This window comes from Entelurus aequoreus, linkage group LG13 (assembly GCF_033978785.1).
Source record: "Entelurus aequoreus isolate RoL-2023_Sb linkage group LG13, RoL_Eaeq_v1.1, whole genome shotgun sequence".
In the NCBI taxonomy this organism is placed as follows: Eukaryota; Metazoa; Chordata; class Actinopteri; order Syngnathiformes; family Syngnathidae; genus Entelurus; species Entelurus aequoreus.
Window position 1 is genome coordinate 38,000,953 of NC_084743.1, and position 18,672 is coordinate 38,019,624.

Sequence of the window (18,672 nt, forward strand, 5' to 3'; positions counted from 1 at the left end):
GGATATTGCATCAAATTGAGAAAATACTAGCGGAAACATTAGCAGACACGGCATGTAATAACATTGAATGAATAATGCTTTTTGATGCTCTTGGAGACGGAAATGAATCACTGCCAGCTGCGGCAGCAAAGTCGGCACGCCGTCTGCTGTTAATGTTGCAGGTAACTAAAACAAACTGAAACAGCTTATCATGTTAAAACAGGCAATTATTAACTGTGAACGTAAAATGAAGGTTTCTAATGCATCACATGAAGAAAAATTGCATCTGACTGGCATTGTGCACACCACCTTCTTAAGAGGTGTTCTCCACAGCTGTTATTAGTCCAAAATATTGCATATGCTTCCTAAAAAGCAGATATGCCTAATTTTCTGCAAAATAATGTTTGATTTTCATAGATGACGGTTGAAAAATTTCAAAGTGTACAGTTCTACTTGACTCGACTGTCTTGTATATGTCTTTGGCTGGCGTAGTTTTACTTTTGAATGCTCAGTATATGTACTGTGTATATATAAATATATATATATATATATATATATATATATATATATATATATATATATATATATATATATTAGGGGTGTAACGGTACACACAAATTTCGGTTCGGTACGTACCTCGGTTTAGAGGTCACGGTTCGGTTAATTTTCGGTACAGTAAGAAAACAACAAAATATAAATTTTTTGGTTATTTATTTACCACATTTGTAAACAATGGCATAACATACATATGCACACAGGGTCCATTGCCAGGGTTAATGTGGTCAACCTATATAAAATAAAAACTAAATAAGATAAGGCTCAGAATGGTTTCTTAACAAAACTTTTCTACATATAAAGTGCTTTTTTTGATTGATTGATTGAGTTTTTATTACTTTTATTAGTAGATTGCACAGTACAGTACATATTCCGTACAATTGACCACTAAATGGAAACACCCGAATAAGTTTTTGAACTTGTTTAAGTCGGGGTCTACGTTAATAAACATTAAACTGCCTCAAGTTGTTGCTCAGATTAAATAAAATTACAAAACTTATCTTCTACATATAAAAAGTGCAACATTAAACAGTTTCAAATCAACTCAGCCTTCCCCCCCAGCCTGGCTAACTTGGCAGTAAGAGGTGGGAGCTGTTTGCTCTTCTTTATCTTTGTTGAGGCGATGTTCACTTACGGGTGGTGCCGCTTCAAATGGGTTAGCATGTTTGACGTGCTGCTGAACAATGTCGGCAAACCTCCGTCCTCCACACCGCGCAGCCGAAGTGTTCCCAAACGGGAGATCTTAACGAGACAGGAGCGTCTTCCAGCTCTGGCTTTTATATGTTGTCGTAGCCCGGTCGTTGCTAGCATACCGTGTGTTGTGCCTCAGTGTGCATTGTTTACACAATGTGCGCTACGCTACTTAATATGTCCGTGTGGAAACTCGTTCGGTACACCTTCGAACCGAACCGGAACCCCGTACCGAAACGGTTCGATACAAATACACGTACCGTTACACCCCTAATATATATATATATATATATATATATATATATATATATATATATATATATATATATATATATATATATATATATATATATATATATATATATATATATATATATATGATTTTATTTTAAAATAATACTTTTCATTTCTATTTGAAAAATGTTTAACATGTTACTGAACATTTTGGTGTAATTGTCATTTGTCACAGTATAATTTGTTGTATTTTGTTTATTACTAGAGAATAATATTTGTTGTATTATTATATTACATCCATCCATCCATTTTCTACCGGTTGTCCCTCTTGAGGTGGCGGGACGGCTGGAGCCTATCCCAGCTGCACTCAGGCAGAAATGGTAAATGGTAAATGAGTTGTACTTGTATAGCGCTTTTCTACCTTTTTTAAGGAACTCAAAGCGCTTTGACACTATTTCCACATTCACCCATTTACACACACATTCACACACTGATGGCGGGAGCTGCCATGCAAGGCGCTAACCAGGACCCATCAGGAGCAAGGGTGAAGTGTCTTGCTCAAGGACACAACGGACGTGACTAGGATGGTAGAAGGTGGGGATTGAACCAGTAACCCTCAGATTGCTGGCACGGCCACTCTCCCAACTTCGCCACGCCAGTGTACCTGCCAGAAGGCAGGTACACCTTGGACAAGTGGCCTCCTCATCTCAGGGCCAACAGTAATAGACAGACAACAATTCACACTCACATTCACATTAGTTATTTATTATTAGTATATTACTTCTGGCACCCCACAGAGGCTGTGGATCTCTTAACACCTCACTCTTGTGTTTGCATACCGTATTTCCTTGAATTAGCGCCGGGGCGGTAATTAATTTAAAACCTCTTCTCACTCCGGTGCTTACCAAAGGCATGCGGTAAATTTAGGCCTGCACTTATAAATTTGAGTGTGATGTAAGGATACCATCATGAAAAGCACATTTAATAAAAAAAACTTTTTTTTTGGTCTTACCTTTACTTATAAATGAAGTCCATGCGCCGCTCCTTCTGAACAAAAGCATCGATAACTTGTTTATAGAAGTCTTCCTTATCTTTCTTCAGTTTTAAAAGTCTCCCTGTCTCGATGGAGATCTTCCTTTAATTATTACCTCCTGCTTCGATTGAAAGTCCAGTTTAGAAAACTGTTGTTGTCACTTATTCTGCAGCCGAGTAGTCGCAAGAATGATCCCTGGGATCACTAGCGCCCTCAACCTTTTCCTCTCACTTCCCGCACTTCCCGATTCGTATTCCGCCATCAGCTTCCCTTCCATACTACACCAATCTCTTATTCTGCGAGCATCTACTCCAAACTTCCGAGCAGTTTCCTCCTTAGTGTTCTTTTTTGCATATTCAATAGCTTGGACCTTAAATCCTACTGAATAGCTCTTTATCTTCTTCCCTTTATGCGATTTTAAATCATTGAAATTAGCCTCCTCCATTTTGAAAATGATGAAAGGTGAAGTGTCACTCGTGACGTGACGAGTTTGACCCGGCGGTAATTCTAGGCATATGTTAATTATTTTGATAAACGAGTTTGACCCGGCGGTAATTCTAGGCATGCGCTAATTATTTTGCGAAACGATTTTAACCCAGCGGAAATTCTGACCCGGCGGTAATTCGAGGCATGCGCTAATTATTTTGCGAAACGAGTTTGACCCGCCGGTAATTCTAGGCAGGCGCATATTATATACCCGGCGGCAATTCAAGGAAATTCGGTACTCATGTTTCAATCAATCAATCAATCAAAGTTTACTTATTTAGCCCTTAATCACAAATGTCTCAAAGGGCTGCACAAATCACAACATCATCCTCCTCCCAATCATACCTTTCCAGGTCTCACTGTTGCTGCCAATATCAGCGTTGTAGTCACCCAGCAGAACAAGGGAATCACTTGAGAGTGCACTCTCCAGTATTCCCTCCAGGGAATCCAAGGAGGACGGGTACTCTGAACTAGATTCAGTTCAGAAACCTAAAAAAAATATTAACCCAAATGCCCTAGCCCTGGACCTCCAACTGCTCTCCTCAGACTCTACTGATTTCCTCTTTGTGACTGACTCAGTGGATTTTAAAACCTAAACAGTCTTCTGAACTTGCACACCCTCTAAAAAATATATGTCAGACTCCTTCTTGCGTTTAGCTCTCTGGTACACCGGCGAGCTGCGTAAGATAAAGATGGCCGGACGCGTCCTTAAGAGGCCTCTGGACAAATTGTTCACAAACAAACACACAGCCAACACAGGATGGCTTATGCACAAGCTTTGAGATACACACCGTCCAGATTTTATTCCATCATTTATTCCATCATTTATAAAAACATCTCTGGTAACTACAAAAAATATATTTTTTCAACAATGAATCATCTTCTCAACGCCTCCTTGGCTCTCCTCTCTGAGCCCACCGAGAAAAGGTGTAATAGGCACATCACTTCTTTCAAAACAAAAAGTTGATAACATCCGCTCACACCGCTCCACTACTTCTATGTCGCTGCCTCAATCTGCAGACCCAAGCTGATCGGAGGCTGCATCCTTCCAAGGACCCACCCCATGCAGTCGACAAAGTGTGGGTCCTGGCTAAGTCCTCCTGCAGTGCTTGGCGCAATATGAATTGGGACGGTTTTGCCTTCAGGACACTTCCTGGTTACGTCTGTTGTCCCCGCCCTTACATTTACGTCACGTATCTGCAGCTCAGTTGTGCAAGGTTGAATAATGTCGAACTTAAGAGAAGAATGTCTAATGTTTTTTTGTGTTCTCTTGGTCCCTTACCTTATTTTAGAGGAAGCGGCTAAGATCTACCGGCACCGGCGCCGTCTTATTTTACTGCGGTTAGACCCGATCAATCATGGGAGATGGTTGTCATGAACATGTGTCATGTTTTGACTAGTATTCTAGAGCTGTTATTTCTATTAGTTAATATTTGGACTTATTCTTATGCTTGTGAATGGTTGTTGTAGTGGGACATGTACCTTTAAAAACACGCAAACAATCAGAAAGAGTTCTCACGGTCTATCCATACAGCAACACCACACAAAGTGGTATGTATGTGTTTTGTATCATTTATTTTTGTTCTGTTGTTGTCCAAGTTCTCCAGCAAAAAAACAAACAAACAAAAAAACAGAAAAGTTAAACACAAGATCACAATAATCATTAATAAAAGTAAATATTTTCAAATGACAGCAAATAATATTTTCAAATAACTAATATCGGTACATTGATGCACACATTTACAATACTTCATTATTCCGGCCACACATTAATAGAATATAATTAAGGAAAATTCTTGCCGTCTTAAAAAGTACATTAAAAGATGTCAGACTTGATTTCTTACGTTGAAAAAAGCTGACTGCAACGGTCGGATATATAGCTCTCCCTCTGGGTAAAGAGAGGTACAAAGAGGACCGAGGTCTCGTAATTTACAACAAATATACTGTATATCACTACTGTCACCCCAGCTTGACGTGTCTGCTTTTAGCTGTTTTAAATGAACAAATAAAGCTATACTTACATTTCAAAGTGGCCCTTTCCGCTTTGCATAGCGCCGCCATGTTAAAAATGGTTTCTGGTTCCGGTTGAGTGAACGCTGGCGTGCGCTGCTGTCGCTACTCATCGGCTTTATCTCTTATCTGAAGTTGTTTTAGGTGCTTTTAATTTTTTTAATTTTTTTTTAATTTTTCCATACACTTTCTTCCTCTTAACGCTCTCCTAATTCTGTATCGGACTCTATTTGAACCACATATAAACTATTGCAATGTCGTATGGTGTAACACATATCCCAGTTATCTTAAAAAACTACAGATTCTTTAGAAGAAAGTCATACGTGTTATATTATGGGCAAAATGTAATGCTCCCTCAAATCCTCTTTTTTATGGGTACAATATTCTGAAGTATACTGAGTGCAACAGATTCCGTAGTGCTTGTATTATGTAAAACGTAGTACACAGATTAAATTCTAGACTGCCAGCTCATTCCAGTGACCACTACTTCTCATTGACATAACACTAGGAGTAAACCTTTCTTAAGAGGGAAACAATTGTCATCTAAAGTGTACAAGCTTTAGTATAGCCTTTAGAGGCCCGATGATCTGGAATGAGATTGATAGCTTTATAAAAGAATCACATTCTTTACACATTTTTAAAAAGTGTTTTAAGCAAAATGTATTGCTACGTTATGCTTAGTATATTTAGCACACCCCTCATGGCTGAGGAATTCACATTAGTCATATAATTTTGGTCTTGATCTCTGTATGTATGATGAGATTATCGCACATCTTGAAGATGCAAATTTTTAATCAAAGTTCAATAACAGGATATCGAGGCTGATTTGGTGTATTTAAAGATTCCTTCCTTATAAATGTCAACCTGTTGGTAGGTTGGTATGAAATTGTAAATGGGTATTTGGTGGGTAGATTTTGAAATGAATTGTATTGTACTATATTTTGTATATTATATGATGATGTATATTTTAATTGTGGGTCCCTATCCATAAACCGTGCGCTTCTAGGGATTACCATTTTGCAGAACGGACTCTGATATTAACAAAAGAAACAATAATGTAAAACAAAATTATGTCTGTCTGTAAATAAATACATTTAATAAAGTCAGTTACAAATAAGGCAACAAGAGAAGTATCCCACACTTTTCTTTTGTAAAGTAAATCTATACAGCAAATATGGGCATGTACATCAACAATATGATTTGCCTGAGTAGCTGGACAGGACAAAAAAAAAGGATTTTTTTTTTTTTCTTTTTAGTTTATTATTTCTTCAGTCAGTGGTCAACAAAATAAACAAACCGTTTTACATCCATGAATTCATAAATTGACAATTTTACAGACCGAAAGGTTTCACGCTGAAGTTGAGCACGTATTTCGCCTAACCCTATAAACAATCTCAAATAAAAGATGTAGTAAAATCAGGAGACATCGGGCTCTGATCTTGAGCTTCATAGAAATGTGAAATTTCCTTTACACAACATATAAAAAATATACCTTGTACACAAGATAAACACTGTTCAAATGTATACACAATAAATACATAGATCAATAGTTGTGAAATATCTGTGTACACGTGTTGGTTCAACATTTGTACCAATAATATATTATATACAAACCCTTATACTTCCATTATTATTTATGTCCCACATTTGGTTTTGTAACAAACATTGATCATAGTATTAACTACTGGTGTTGATTCAAGAGCGATATATTTTTATAAGACATTGGCCCTGCGATGAGGTGGCGACTTGTCCAGGGTGTACCCAGCCTTCTGCCCGAATGCAGCTGAGATAGGCTCCAGCACCCCCCGCGACCCCAAAAGGGACAAGCAGTAGAAAATGGATGGATGGATTGTTCTAAAAGTTTTTTTTTATGTATGAATGGAACCGGAACATTTTAAGGCATCATCCAAGCTGTTCCACAGATGAACCCCCCTGACAAAAAACACATCTACTTTTTAAACTAGTTCTTATGTTTGCTTTCTGAAAGACAGATGAACCCCTGAAGTCATAGGGACTCTCTCTGGGTTTGAACCTCTCCTGCAGACACCCAGGCAGCATGCGGATATATATACTGTATGTCACAATAGCAGTGTTGAGTTCAACAAGATCATGCAGTTTCAATGTTTTTAATTTAATAAAAAGAGCATTGGTATGAGCATAATAATCTGCATAATTTACAAATCTAATGGCTTTCTTTAGAAGTAAGAACATAGAGTTGATGTTCGATTTATAATTATTACCCCAGATTTCAACACCTTAATTGAGATATGGGAGTACGAAATAATTTAACATGTTAAGAGCATTTTGATTTACAGAGTTGTTAATTCTATATAACATAGCAATAATTTTTGCCATATTTGTCTTGAGTATATTTATGTGCATTTTCCAATTTAATTTGTCATCTATATAGATTCCCCAAAATGTAGTTGAATACACCCTTTCTATTTCCATATCATTAACTCTTATGTGACACAGTATGTTAATTTTCTTATTTCCAAAAAATTTATATTTTGTTTTATTTAAGTTGATTGATAGTTTATTAGCATCAAAATTGCTTTAGAATTTGGAGTTCACTTTCTACAATCTCTAGGAGCTGGCCATAGTCTTGCCCAGAACAGTACATGCTTGTATAATCAGCAAAGAAAATACAGTTTAGTTTTTTTTAGACTTTACAGATATCATTATTATACAATTCAAACAATTTTGGTCCGAGTACAGAACCTTGGGGTACTTCATGTGTTATAATATTTGTATCTGAATTTACATTGGTCATATGCACATACTCTTCTCTGCCAACAAGATAACTTTTCAACCAATCATGAGCGAGACCTCTGCTCTGACACCATACCTCTGCATTTTGTTGAAAAGTAATGTGTGATCAATGGTGTGAAATACCTTGCTCAGGTCAATAAAAATGCCAACAGTGAACTCCTTATCAATTGCAGTAGTTACCTCCTCAATTACTTCCATCACTGCCATGGAAGTGGACCTTTTTGATCGAAAACCGTATTGTTGTTCACTTAGCAAGTGATGCTTATCAATAAAACTGTCTAATCTTGATACAAATAATTTTTGAAGGACTTTTGAAAATTGTGGGAGTAAAGAAATAGGCCTATAGTTGGTAAACTGATGCTCATCTCCACTGTTGAAGATGGGAATAACTTTTGACGTTTTCATTTTCATTGGAAAGACACCTTTTATAAAATACATATTACATATATGAGTGAAGGCAACAGCTGTATAATCAACAATTTATTTGATCAGAGAAATGTCTAAATCACAGCAGTCTGTTGACTTATTTTTGTTTTGAATGATTTGTTCATTAAATTTAACAATGTTTTCTAGTTGTACAATTCATTTGCTAAATTGGGTCCAACATTCACAAATAAGGTGTTAAATACATCACTTATTCCCTTAGGGTTATTTATAGTTGGATTATTTTCTATTAAATAGTTTGGATGTTTTATTTGTCATGTTTTTTTAATGATACCATTTAAAACTTTCCACATACCGTGAATGCTATTTTATGGTGTTCTAATAAGTTATTTTGCTGTGGTTTATTATTTTTATTAATTGATTTTTGTACGTTTTACATTTGTGTTCGGTCGACCCAATCAGGACAAGTGGTAGAAAATGGATGGATGGATTCTTTGGTTATGTGCTTTAAAGGTGCCATATGTAGGAATTTCATGTCAAGTCCTCATTAAATGGCCCTGATACTGTATGTCAAAAGGCAATAATAAATCATGTTCTTTTCCGAATACCTCTATAACTGATAACGGTAGTTCAGCCGGGATACGCTAATTTCAAAATTAGATTTACAGCCCCGAAATCTTGTAATTGTTTTCATTTTGATGCCCCGTCCTCCACCGTTTGACCAATAAGAAAATCTTTGAGTGTGTTACATCCAGGTTGCCAGTTACGCACCGCCATCTTTGTCTAGTTACTGCCACTGGTAATGTTACTAAATATGTCAGACTTTAGTAAATCTAAAATGCCTCGTTACGATTCTCAATTTATTCATGACAAAGCCAGGAACAAAACAAGGATTTGTATCAGGGATGCCTTTGAAAGATGGAGACGATTGAAGGCGGAGAATATTTTTTCATCTGACGCCAAACTTGCTAATTTCCTCCTCGATAGGTAATAGGGAATTTACGTTTACTTATTACTTGTAATAAATGTAAATGGACATTTCGTATGTACTATATTGTCCAATACAGTGTATGATCTTTTCTAACAAAGCTAGTATGTTCGTGCAACGAATGCATAGCATGCTAGCCCTGTCAATAACACATCGACAAACAGGCTAACGGGGGAAATATATGCCCGTTAGCCTGTATGTCGATGTGTCATCCAACTCCAACCAAAAAAAACAACCTATGTGGATATGGGTAGTGTCAGTGCCTATTTCCTTCTCAATTTGCTGATACACTGAGGAAATGGGTTCCAACATTAGCACGGCTAATTGCAGTTTCCGGTACTGTATATGCATCAGGCACATATGGGGCACAATTATATGCATTACATGTAATGATTTTCTACTTTGTGTATTGACATGGTAGTAGGCTGTAGAATTTATGCGTAACGTGTTTTTTGCGTATCGTGGGTTGGCTCATAGAATCGCACTCTACACTGAAATAATGGTGATGTGTGTACATGGAAGAGAATGCGGTACGTCAGGTTGGATGCAACATGGAGTAATGCTGAACGAAATGTGGCGGTAATTTTACTGTTGGCCTCGGCTTGCCATCAAAGTCGGCCTATGCCAGGGGTCGGCAACCCGCGGCTCTAGAGCCGCATGCGGCTCTTTAGCGCCGCCCTAGTGGCTCTCTGGAGCTTTTTCATAAATGTATGAAAAATGGAAAAAGATGAGGGGAAAAAAATATATTTTTTGTTTTAATATGGTTTCTGTAGGAGGACAAACATGACACAAACCTCCCTAATTGTTATAAAGCACACTGTTTGTATTAAACATGCTTCACTGATTCGAGTATTTGGCGAGCGCCGTTTTGTCCTACTAATTTTGGCGGTCCTTGAACTCACCTTAGTTTGTTTCCATGTATAACTTTCTCCGACTTTCTAGGACGTGTTTTATGCCACTTCTTTTTTTGTCTCATTTTGTCCACCAAACTTTAAACGTTGTGCATGAATGCACAAAGGTGAGTTTTGTTGATGTTATTGACTTGTGTGGAGTGCTAATCTGACATATTTGGTCACTGCATGACTGCAAGCTAATCGATGCTAACATGCTATTTCGGCTAGCTATATGTACATATTGCATCATTATGCCTCATCTGTAGCTATATTTGAGGTAATTTAGTTTACTTTAAGTCATCTTAATTCAATTTATATCTCATGACACACTATCTGTATGTAATATGGCTTTTAATTTTTTGCGGCTCCAGACAGATTTGTTTTTGTATTTTTGGTCCAATATGGCTCTTTCAACATTTTGGGTTGCCGACCCCTGGCCTATGCGATATATAATATATTATATATTATTATATATAATATAATTATATATTATTATATATAATATATTTTGATGGTGGTCTGTGCGGTCAAACTACACATTTTAGCAGTGTAATGCCAGCAATCTGTCCCGACTCCCGACTAAAATATTGCTGTGTAACTTTACAAATACAAACCCCGATTCCATATGAGTTAGGAAATTGTGTTAGATGTAAATATAAACGGAATACAATGATTTGCAAATCATTTTCAACCCATATTCAATTGAATGCACTACAAAGATAAGATATTTGATGTTCAAACTCATAAACTTTTTTTTTTTTTTCAAATAATAATTAACTTAGAATTTCAAGGCTGCAACACATGCCAAAGTAGTTGGGAAAGGGCATGTTCACCACTGTGTTACATGGCCTTTCCTTTTAACAACACTCAGTAAACGTTTGGGAACTGAGGAGACACATTTTTTAAGCTTCTCAGGTGGAATTCTTTCCCATTCTTGCTTGATGTACAGCTTGAGTTGTTCAACAGTCCGGAGGCCTCCGTTGTGGTATTTTAGGCTTCATAATGCGCCACACATTTTCAATGGGAGACAAGTCTGGACTACAGGCAGGCCAGTCTAGTACTCGCACTCTTTTACTATGAAGCCACGTTGATGTAACACGTGGCTTGGCATTGTCTTGCTGAGATAAGCAGGAGCGTCCATGGTAACGTTGCTTGGATGGCAACATATGTTGCTCCAAAACCTGTATGTACCTTTCAGCATTAATGGCGCCTTCACAGATGTGTAAGTTACCCATGCCTTGGGCACTAATACACCCCCATACCATCACAGATGCTGGCTTTTCAACTTTGCGCCTATAACAATCCGGATGGTTCTTTTCCTCTTTGGTCCGGAGGACACGACGTCCAGAGTTTCCAAAAACAATTTGAAATGTGGACTCGTCAGACCACAGAACACTTTTCCACTTTGTATCAGTCCATCTTAGATGAGCTCAGGCCCAGCGAAGCCGACGGTGTTTCTGGGTGTTGTTGATAAACGGTTTTCGCCTTGCATACGAGAGTTTTAACTTGCACTTACAGATGTAGCGACCAACTGTAGTTACTGACAGTGGGTTTCTGAAGTGTTCCTGAGCCCATGTGGTGATATCCTTTACACACTGATGTCGCTTGTTGATGCAGTACTGCCTGAGGGATCGAAGGTCACGGTCTTAGCTGCTTACGTGCAGTGATTTCTCCAGATTCTCTGAACCCTTTGATGATATTACGGACCGTAGATGGTGAAACCCCTAAATTCTTTGCAATAGCTGGTTGAGAAAGGTTTTTCTTAAACTGTTCAACAATTTGCTCATGCATTTGTTGACAAAGTAGTGACCCTCGCCCCATCCTTGTTTGTGAATGACTGAGCATTTCATGGAATCTACTTCTATACCCAATCATGGCACCCACCTGTTCCCAATGTGCCTGTTCACCTGTGGGATGTTCCAAATAAGTGTTTGATGAGCATTCCTCAACTTTATCAGTATTTATTGCCACCTTTCCCAACTTCTTTGTCACGTGTTGCTCACATCAAAGTCTAAAGTTAATGATTATTTGCAAAAAAAAAAGTTCATCATTTTGAACATCAAATATGTTGTCTTTGTAGCATATTCAACTGAATATGGGTTGAAAATGATTTGCAAATCATTGTATTCCGTTTATATTTACATCTAACACAATTTCCCAACTCATACGGAAACGGGGTTTGTACATTTGGCTCATCGACATTAGTAAAATGTGGCATAATTACTTAGTAAACCATCTTGCAAGAAGCATAAACAAGAGAAACCTACGGCGTAGGACTCGTCGATTGCCATTTGAAGTTCCTTGGAGTAGGATTCGGATTCAGCTGCATAATTGGCAAGCTCAGTCATGGAGAGTGGGAGGGCACTACATAATTTTGACCGTTATTGCAGTACCATTTCTGTCCAGATTACTACTTATGGCTCCTTTAAATGTTTTCTGTATAGATATTTTTTATTTTTGCAGGACTTCAGTATTCCCCTTGTGATCCACGGTTTCTCCTTACTCGTGCTGTACTTAATGTAATGTTTTCGAATTGGACAGTGCTTTTCATACATCCATCCATCCATTTTCTACCGCTTGTCCCTTTTGGGGTTAAGAAAATGTTAAGGAAGGTGTCATATGCCTCATCTGGGTCTGTGGAAGTATAAACCTCCCCCAGTCTTGAGCACATAACTCTGACTTGAATGTTGCGATAGTTTCTGGTGTTTGGTGTCTGAGAAATCTATACTGAGCTGCTTTTTGTTTTTCTTTCTTATCATATAAATTGTGAAAAATGCTGAATACAGGTAGATGATCACTTATGTCATTGAGTAGTAGTCCTTCGGTTACTTGATTCTCCGGCTGATTGGTGAAAATGTTATCTATTAGTGTGGCAAAGTGAAGTGAAGTGAAGTGAATTATATTTATATAGCGCTTTTCTCTAGTGACTCAAAGCGCTTTACATAGTCCATCCATCCATCCATCCATCTTCTTCCGCTTATCTGAGGTCGGGTCGCGGGGGCAGCAGCCTAAGCAGGGAAGCACAGACTTCCCTCTCCCCAGTCACTTCGTCCAGCTCTTCCCGGGGGATCTCAAGGCGTTCCCAGGCCAGCCGGGAGACATATTCTTCCCAACGTGTCCTGGGTCTTCCCCGTGGCCTCCAGCCGGTCGGATGTGCCCTAAACACCTCCCTAGGGAGGCGTTTGGGTGGTATCCTGACCAGATGCCCGAACCACCTCATCTGGCTCCTCTCGATGTGGAGGAGCAGCGGCTTTACTTTGAGCTCCCCCCGGATGGCAGATCTTCTCACCCTATTCCTAAGGGAGAGCCCCGCCACCCGGCAGAGGAAACTCATTTCGGCCGCTTGTACCCGTGATCTTGTCCTTTCGGTCATAACCCAAAGCTCATGACCATAGGTGAGGATGGGCACGTAGATCGACCGGTAAATTGAGAGCTTTGCCTTCCGGCTCAGCTCCTTCTTCACCACAACGGATCGATACAGCGTCCGCATTACTGAAGACGCCGCACCGATCCGCCTGTCGATCTCACGATTCACTCTTCCCTCACTTGTGTACAAGACTCCGAGTTACTTGAACTCCTCCACTTGGGGCAGGGTCTCCTCCGCAACCCGGAGATGGCACTCCACCCTTTTCCGGGCGAGAACCATGGACTCGGACTTGGAGGTGCTGATTCTCATCCCAGTCGCTTCACACTCAGCTGCGAACCGATCCAGTGAGAGCTGAAGATCCTGGCAAGATGAAGCCATCAGGACCACATCATCTGCAAAAAGCAGAGACCTAATCCTGCAGCCACCAAACCGGATCCCCTCAACGCCTTGACTGCGCCTAGAAATTATGTCCATAAAAGTTATGAACAGAATCTTTGACAAAGGGCAGCCTTGGCGGAGTCCAACCCTCACTGGAAACGTGTCCGACTTACTGCCGGCAATGCGGACCAAGCTCTGACACTGATCATACAGGGAGTGGACCGCCACAATTAGACAGTCCGATACCCCATACTCTCTGAGCACTCCCCACAGGACTTCCCGAGGGACACGGTCGAATGCCTTCTCCAAGTCCACAAAGCACATGTAGACTGGTTGGGCAAACTCCCATGCACCCTCAAGGACCCTGCCGAGTGTATAGAGCTGGTCCACAGTTCCACGACCAGGACAAAAACCACACTGTTCCTCCTGAATCCGAGGTTCGACTATCTGACGTAGCCTCCTCTCCAGCTTTACACAGTGAAACCCAATATCTAAGTTACATTTAAACTAGTGTGGGTGGCACTGGGAGCAGGTGGTCAAAGTGTCTTTCCCAAGGACACAACGGCAGTAACTAGGATGGCGGAAGCGGGGATCGAACCTGGAACACTCAAGTTGCTTTACCAACCGAGCTATACCGCCCCAAAGTCTGCTGTTATTCTGGTTGAGTTTGAGTTTGAGTTTATTTCGAACATGCAAGCTTACAACATGATTCATCACAATTTCCAGTTTCTCTTTTCAAAATGTTTGAAAAGGAGTAGGAAGAAGCAGAGCTTATTTAATCCTACCCCTTTTCTTTTACATAACAATTGCTAAAACTTTTGTTCACTTCCTGTTCTCAATTTATTCACAATATACTCCATAAGTAATCACAATAAAAATAAATAAATAATAATAATTGGTGAAGTAAGTTACATTTTATATGATGAGATAAGTAAGATTATTTTGAGAGTGAAAGAATGGATGAATTGAATAAATTCAGTATTCTTATTCTTTGTACTTTGTAAACACTTTAAGTTTGAAGAGTTTCTTGAAGTGGATCATATTATAAATGAATAAATGATAAATGGGTTATACTTGTATAGCGCTTTTCTACCTTCAAGGTACTCAAAGCGCTTTGTCAGCATTTCCACATTCATCCATTCACACACACATTCACACACTAATGGCGGGAGCTGCCATGCAAGGCGCTAACCAGCAGCCATCAGGAGCAAGGGTGAAGTGTCTTGCCCAAGGACACAACGGACGTGACTAGGATGGTAGAAGGTGGGGATTGAACCCCAGTAACCAGCAACACTCCGATTGCTGGCACGGCCACTCTACCAACTTCGCCACGCTGTCCCCATATTAGTACATTGTTTGATTGCTTTGCTTAATCCATTCCATAATTTAATTCGACATACTGATATACTGAAGGTCTTAAGTGTTGTACGTGCATACAAATGTTTTAAATTACATTTCTCTCTAAGATTATATTTCTCCTCTTTTTTTGAGAAGAATTGTTGTATATTCTTGGGTAGCAGGTTATAGTTTGCTTTGTGTATAATTTTAGCTGTTTGCAAACTCACTATGTCGTGGAGTTTCAGTATCTTTGATTCAATAAATAAAGGATTTGTATGTTCTCTATATCCAACATTATGTATTATTCTAACTGATCTTTTTTGTAACACCGTTAATGAATGAAGTGTACTTTTGTAATTATATCCCCATATTTCTGCACAATAGCTCAGATATGGTAACACTAGTGAGCAGTAGAGAATATGAAGTGATTTTTGGTCTAGAACATGTTTTGCTTTATTAATTATTGACGTGTTTCTTGCTACTTTATGTTGTATATTTTTTACGTGAGATTTCCAGTTCAATTTATCATCAATCATTATACCTAGAAATTTGGTTTCATTTACTCTTTCAATTTCTATTCTGTCTATTTGTATTTGTGTTTGACTTTCTCTTCTACTGTTACCAAATAGCATTATTTTAGTTTTACTGAGATTCATCGATAGTCTGTTTTTGTCAAACCATCTTTTTAATTTGTTAATTTCTTCTGTTATTATTTGTATTATCTTCTGTGCGTTCTCTCCTGAACAAAACGCTGTTGTATCATCCGCAAATAATACTAACTTTAAATCTTTTGTAACTTTACAAATGTCATTTATATAGAGATTGAATAATTTAGGTCCTAGTATTGATCCCTGAGGTACACCACAGGATATATTTAGCGTTGTAGACGTGTGTTCGCCTAGCTTCACGTATTGTTTCCTGTTTGTTAGATAACTACTTATCCAGTTTAAGACTAACCCTCTGATGCCATATCGTTCTAGTTTTTTGATTAGAATATTGTGATTAATAGTGTCAAATCAATCAATCAATGTTTATTTATATAGCCCTAATCACAAGTGTCTCAAAGGGCTGCACAAGCCACAACGACATCCTCGGAACAGAGCCCACATACGGGCAAGGAAAAACTCACCCCAGTGGGACGTCAATGCTTTAGTTAGATCCATAAACACTGCTGCCGCACATTTTTTACTATCTATTGCATTGGTAATTTCTTCTGTAATTTCAATTAAAGCCATTGAAGTTGAAACATTAGCTCTGTATCCATATTGGTTCTCTTCGAGTATTCTATTTTTATTTATGAAACTCTCTAATCTGTTATTGAACAGTTTTTCAATTATTTTAGAAAATTGTGGAAGTAAAGAAACAGGTCTATAATTTGTAAATTGATGTTTGTCTCCAGTCTTATAAATTGGTGCAACTTTAGCTATTTTCATTTTGTTTGGAAATTTACCTGTTTGAAATGATAGGTTACTAATATACATTAATGGTCCTGAGATCTCTTCAATAACCCTTTTTATCGTTTCCATATCAATTCTGTTACAATCAGTTGAAGTCTTAGATTTACATTTTTTCACGATTGTAACTATTTCCTCCTGTGTCACATTACTGAGGAACATGGAGTTGGGATTTCGCTCTATGGTATCATTATAGTCCTCAATTGAAACTGGGTCTGGAATCCTTTCTTCCAATTTTGGTCCAATATTTACAAAATAATTATTGAAGCTTTCAACTACTTCCTTTATGTTGTCATTTTTTTAAATTTCCGTCTAAGAAGTATTGAGGGTGTCCTTCTTAGTGCCATTTTTAATAATGCTATTGAGGATGGCCCATGTTGCTCTCATATTATTTTTGTTCCTGTCCAATAATTCACTGTAATATTATTTTCTACATGATCGTAGTATGTATGTTAACTTCTTTTTATACTTTTTGTACTTAATTTCTGCCTCTGTAGTTCTTTGTGCTAGAAATTTTCTATACAGTGTATTCTCCTTCTTACAAGCATTTTTTAATCCTTTTGTCATCCATGGTTGATTATTCTTTCTCTGCTTATTACTGAATTGTATCCATGGACAATGTTTGTCATAAAGTATTATGAACTTGTTTAAGAAATGTTCATATGCTTTATCAACCTCTTTTTCATTGTACGCATTGTCCCAATCTTGCTTTTGTAGCTCAATTTTGAAAGCAATCATCCTCTTCTCTGTGCATAGTCTTCGAAATGTCCTTTTGTCTTCCATGTTCTTCTTGTAGTTTCCATCATATATTGTAAAAAATGGCAGATGATCACTAACGTCGGTTATAAGTAGACCACTTGTAGTGTTATTATCAAAATCATTGGTAAACATATTATCAATAAGCGTGGCACAGTGTGCTGTGATTCTGCTTGGCTTTGTGATTTTAGGATATAAACTGATGCTGTACATTGTATCAATGAAGTCATCAATAGACTTTTGCTTGTTAGGGTTCAATAAGTCAATATTAAAGTCACCACATAAGAAAATTATTCTTTGACCATTGTCCAAGTAAGTAGCATTGATCCATTCTTCAAATGTTTCTATACTTGACTTAGGTGATCTATATATACAACTGAAGAAAATGTTTTTGCTTTTTTCCTGACATATTTCAATGGTTATACATTCTAAGATATTATCTATAGCAAATGACATGTTTTTTACCACTTTGTAGTTCAGGTTCTTCATCACGTACACAGCTACTTCTCCTCCATTTTTGTTGGTTCTGTTGATGTAGTTTAGTTCATATCCTTCCAGATCAAAATCTATTCCTTGTTTATCATCAATCCATGTTTCTGTGACAGCAATCACTTTGAAGGGTTCATTGATGTGTTCCAAAAAGTTCTTAATGTTATTGTAGTTTGCATACAAGCTTCTGCTATTAAAATGAATAATTGACAATTTGTTATCACATTTAATGTTGCTATTATATTGATCATCTGTATAATAAAAACAATTATTACTGATGTGGGAGAACAAATTTGTATCTGGATATATATCATTTTCCAAATCCTGGTTTTTGTGATCTTTGTTGCAGAAATTTTTTAGTTCCATATTTTCTTGTTCAACAATCTTTGATGTTGTTTCAATAATCTCTATAAGTGTAGGTGGATGCAATCCTGAATCTAGGTCCTCTTGTTTAGTCGTCCCTTGGAACATAGTAGTGTCGATGCTGAATTTAGGTGCTTGTTTTCTGTCAGAGTCCATTATCATCGTTGTTGTGGTAGCTGTGTAAACTTTAAAAATTGTCCAGGTCCTTGATGTCATAGACAGCAAGTACTCTTGCTTCTGGACCTCCATTCAGCTTGATGTAGATTTTACAGTTGGCGCTCCAAGTTCGTTTCCCTGCTTTCTCAAGTCGCGTGCTTTCTTGGCGATTCCAGCATTACGTTTTGTGAGATGCTCATTCATGTACACATTTGTTCCCTTCAGCTTCTTTCCCTGTCTCAGCAATGCCATTTTAGATTTTCTGTTTACGAGTTTCACGAGCACGACTGGAGTGGCATTGTTGTTTCTTCCGTTCAGTGGGATGCATGTTTCGATGGTATTGATGT

General features: G+C 38.1%; 1 protein-coding gene across 11 annotated transcripts in view; it reads left to right on the plus strand.

Moving 5' to 3' along the window:
* hecw2a (HECT, C2 and WW domain containing E3 ubiquitin protein ligase 2a) overlaps positions 1 to 18,672 on the plus strand; it is a 304,402-nt gene that overhangs the window by 59,044 nt on the left and 226,686 nt on the right. The window contains exon 1 of one of the 11 annotated variants that reach the window (XM_062067822.1): positions 9,066 to 9,130. The exons of 9 other annotated variants lie outside the window; for them this stretch is intronic. Coding sequence is in view for 1 of the 2 variants with exons in the window: in XM_062067821.1 (XP_061923805.1) it covers positions 10,140 to 10,149 (10 nt within the window). In the remaining variant the exon portion in view is untranslated. Of the gene's footprint in view, positions 1 to 9,065; positions 9,131 to 10,120; positions 10,150 to 18,672 lie in introns of those variants that run through there. One more of the 11 variants, XM_062067821.1, reaches the window with a different exon arrangement.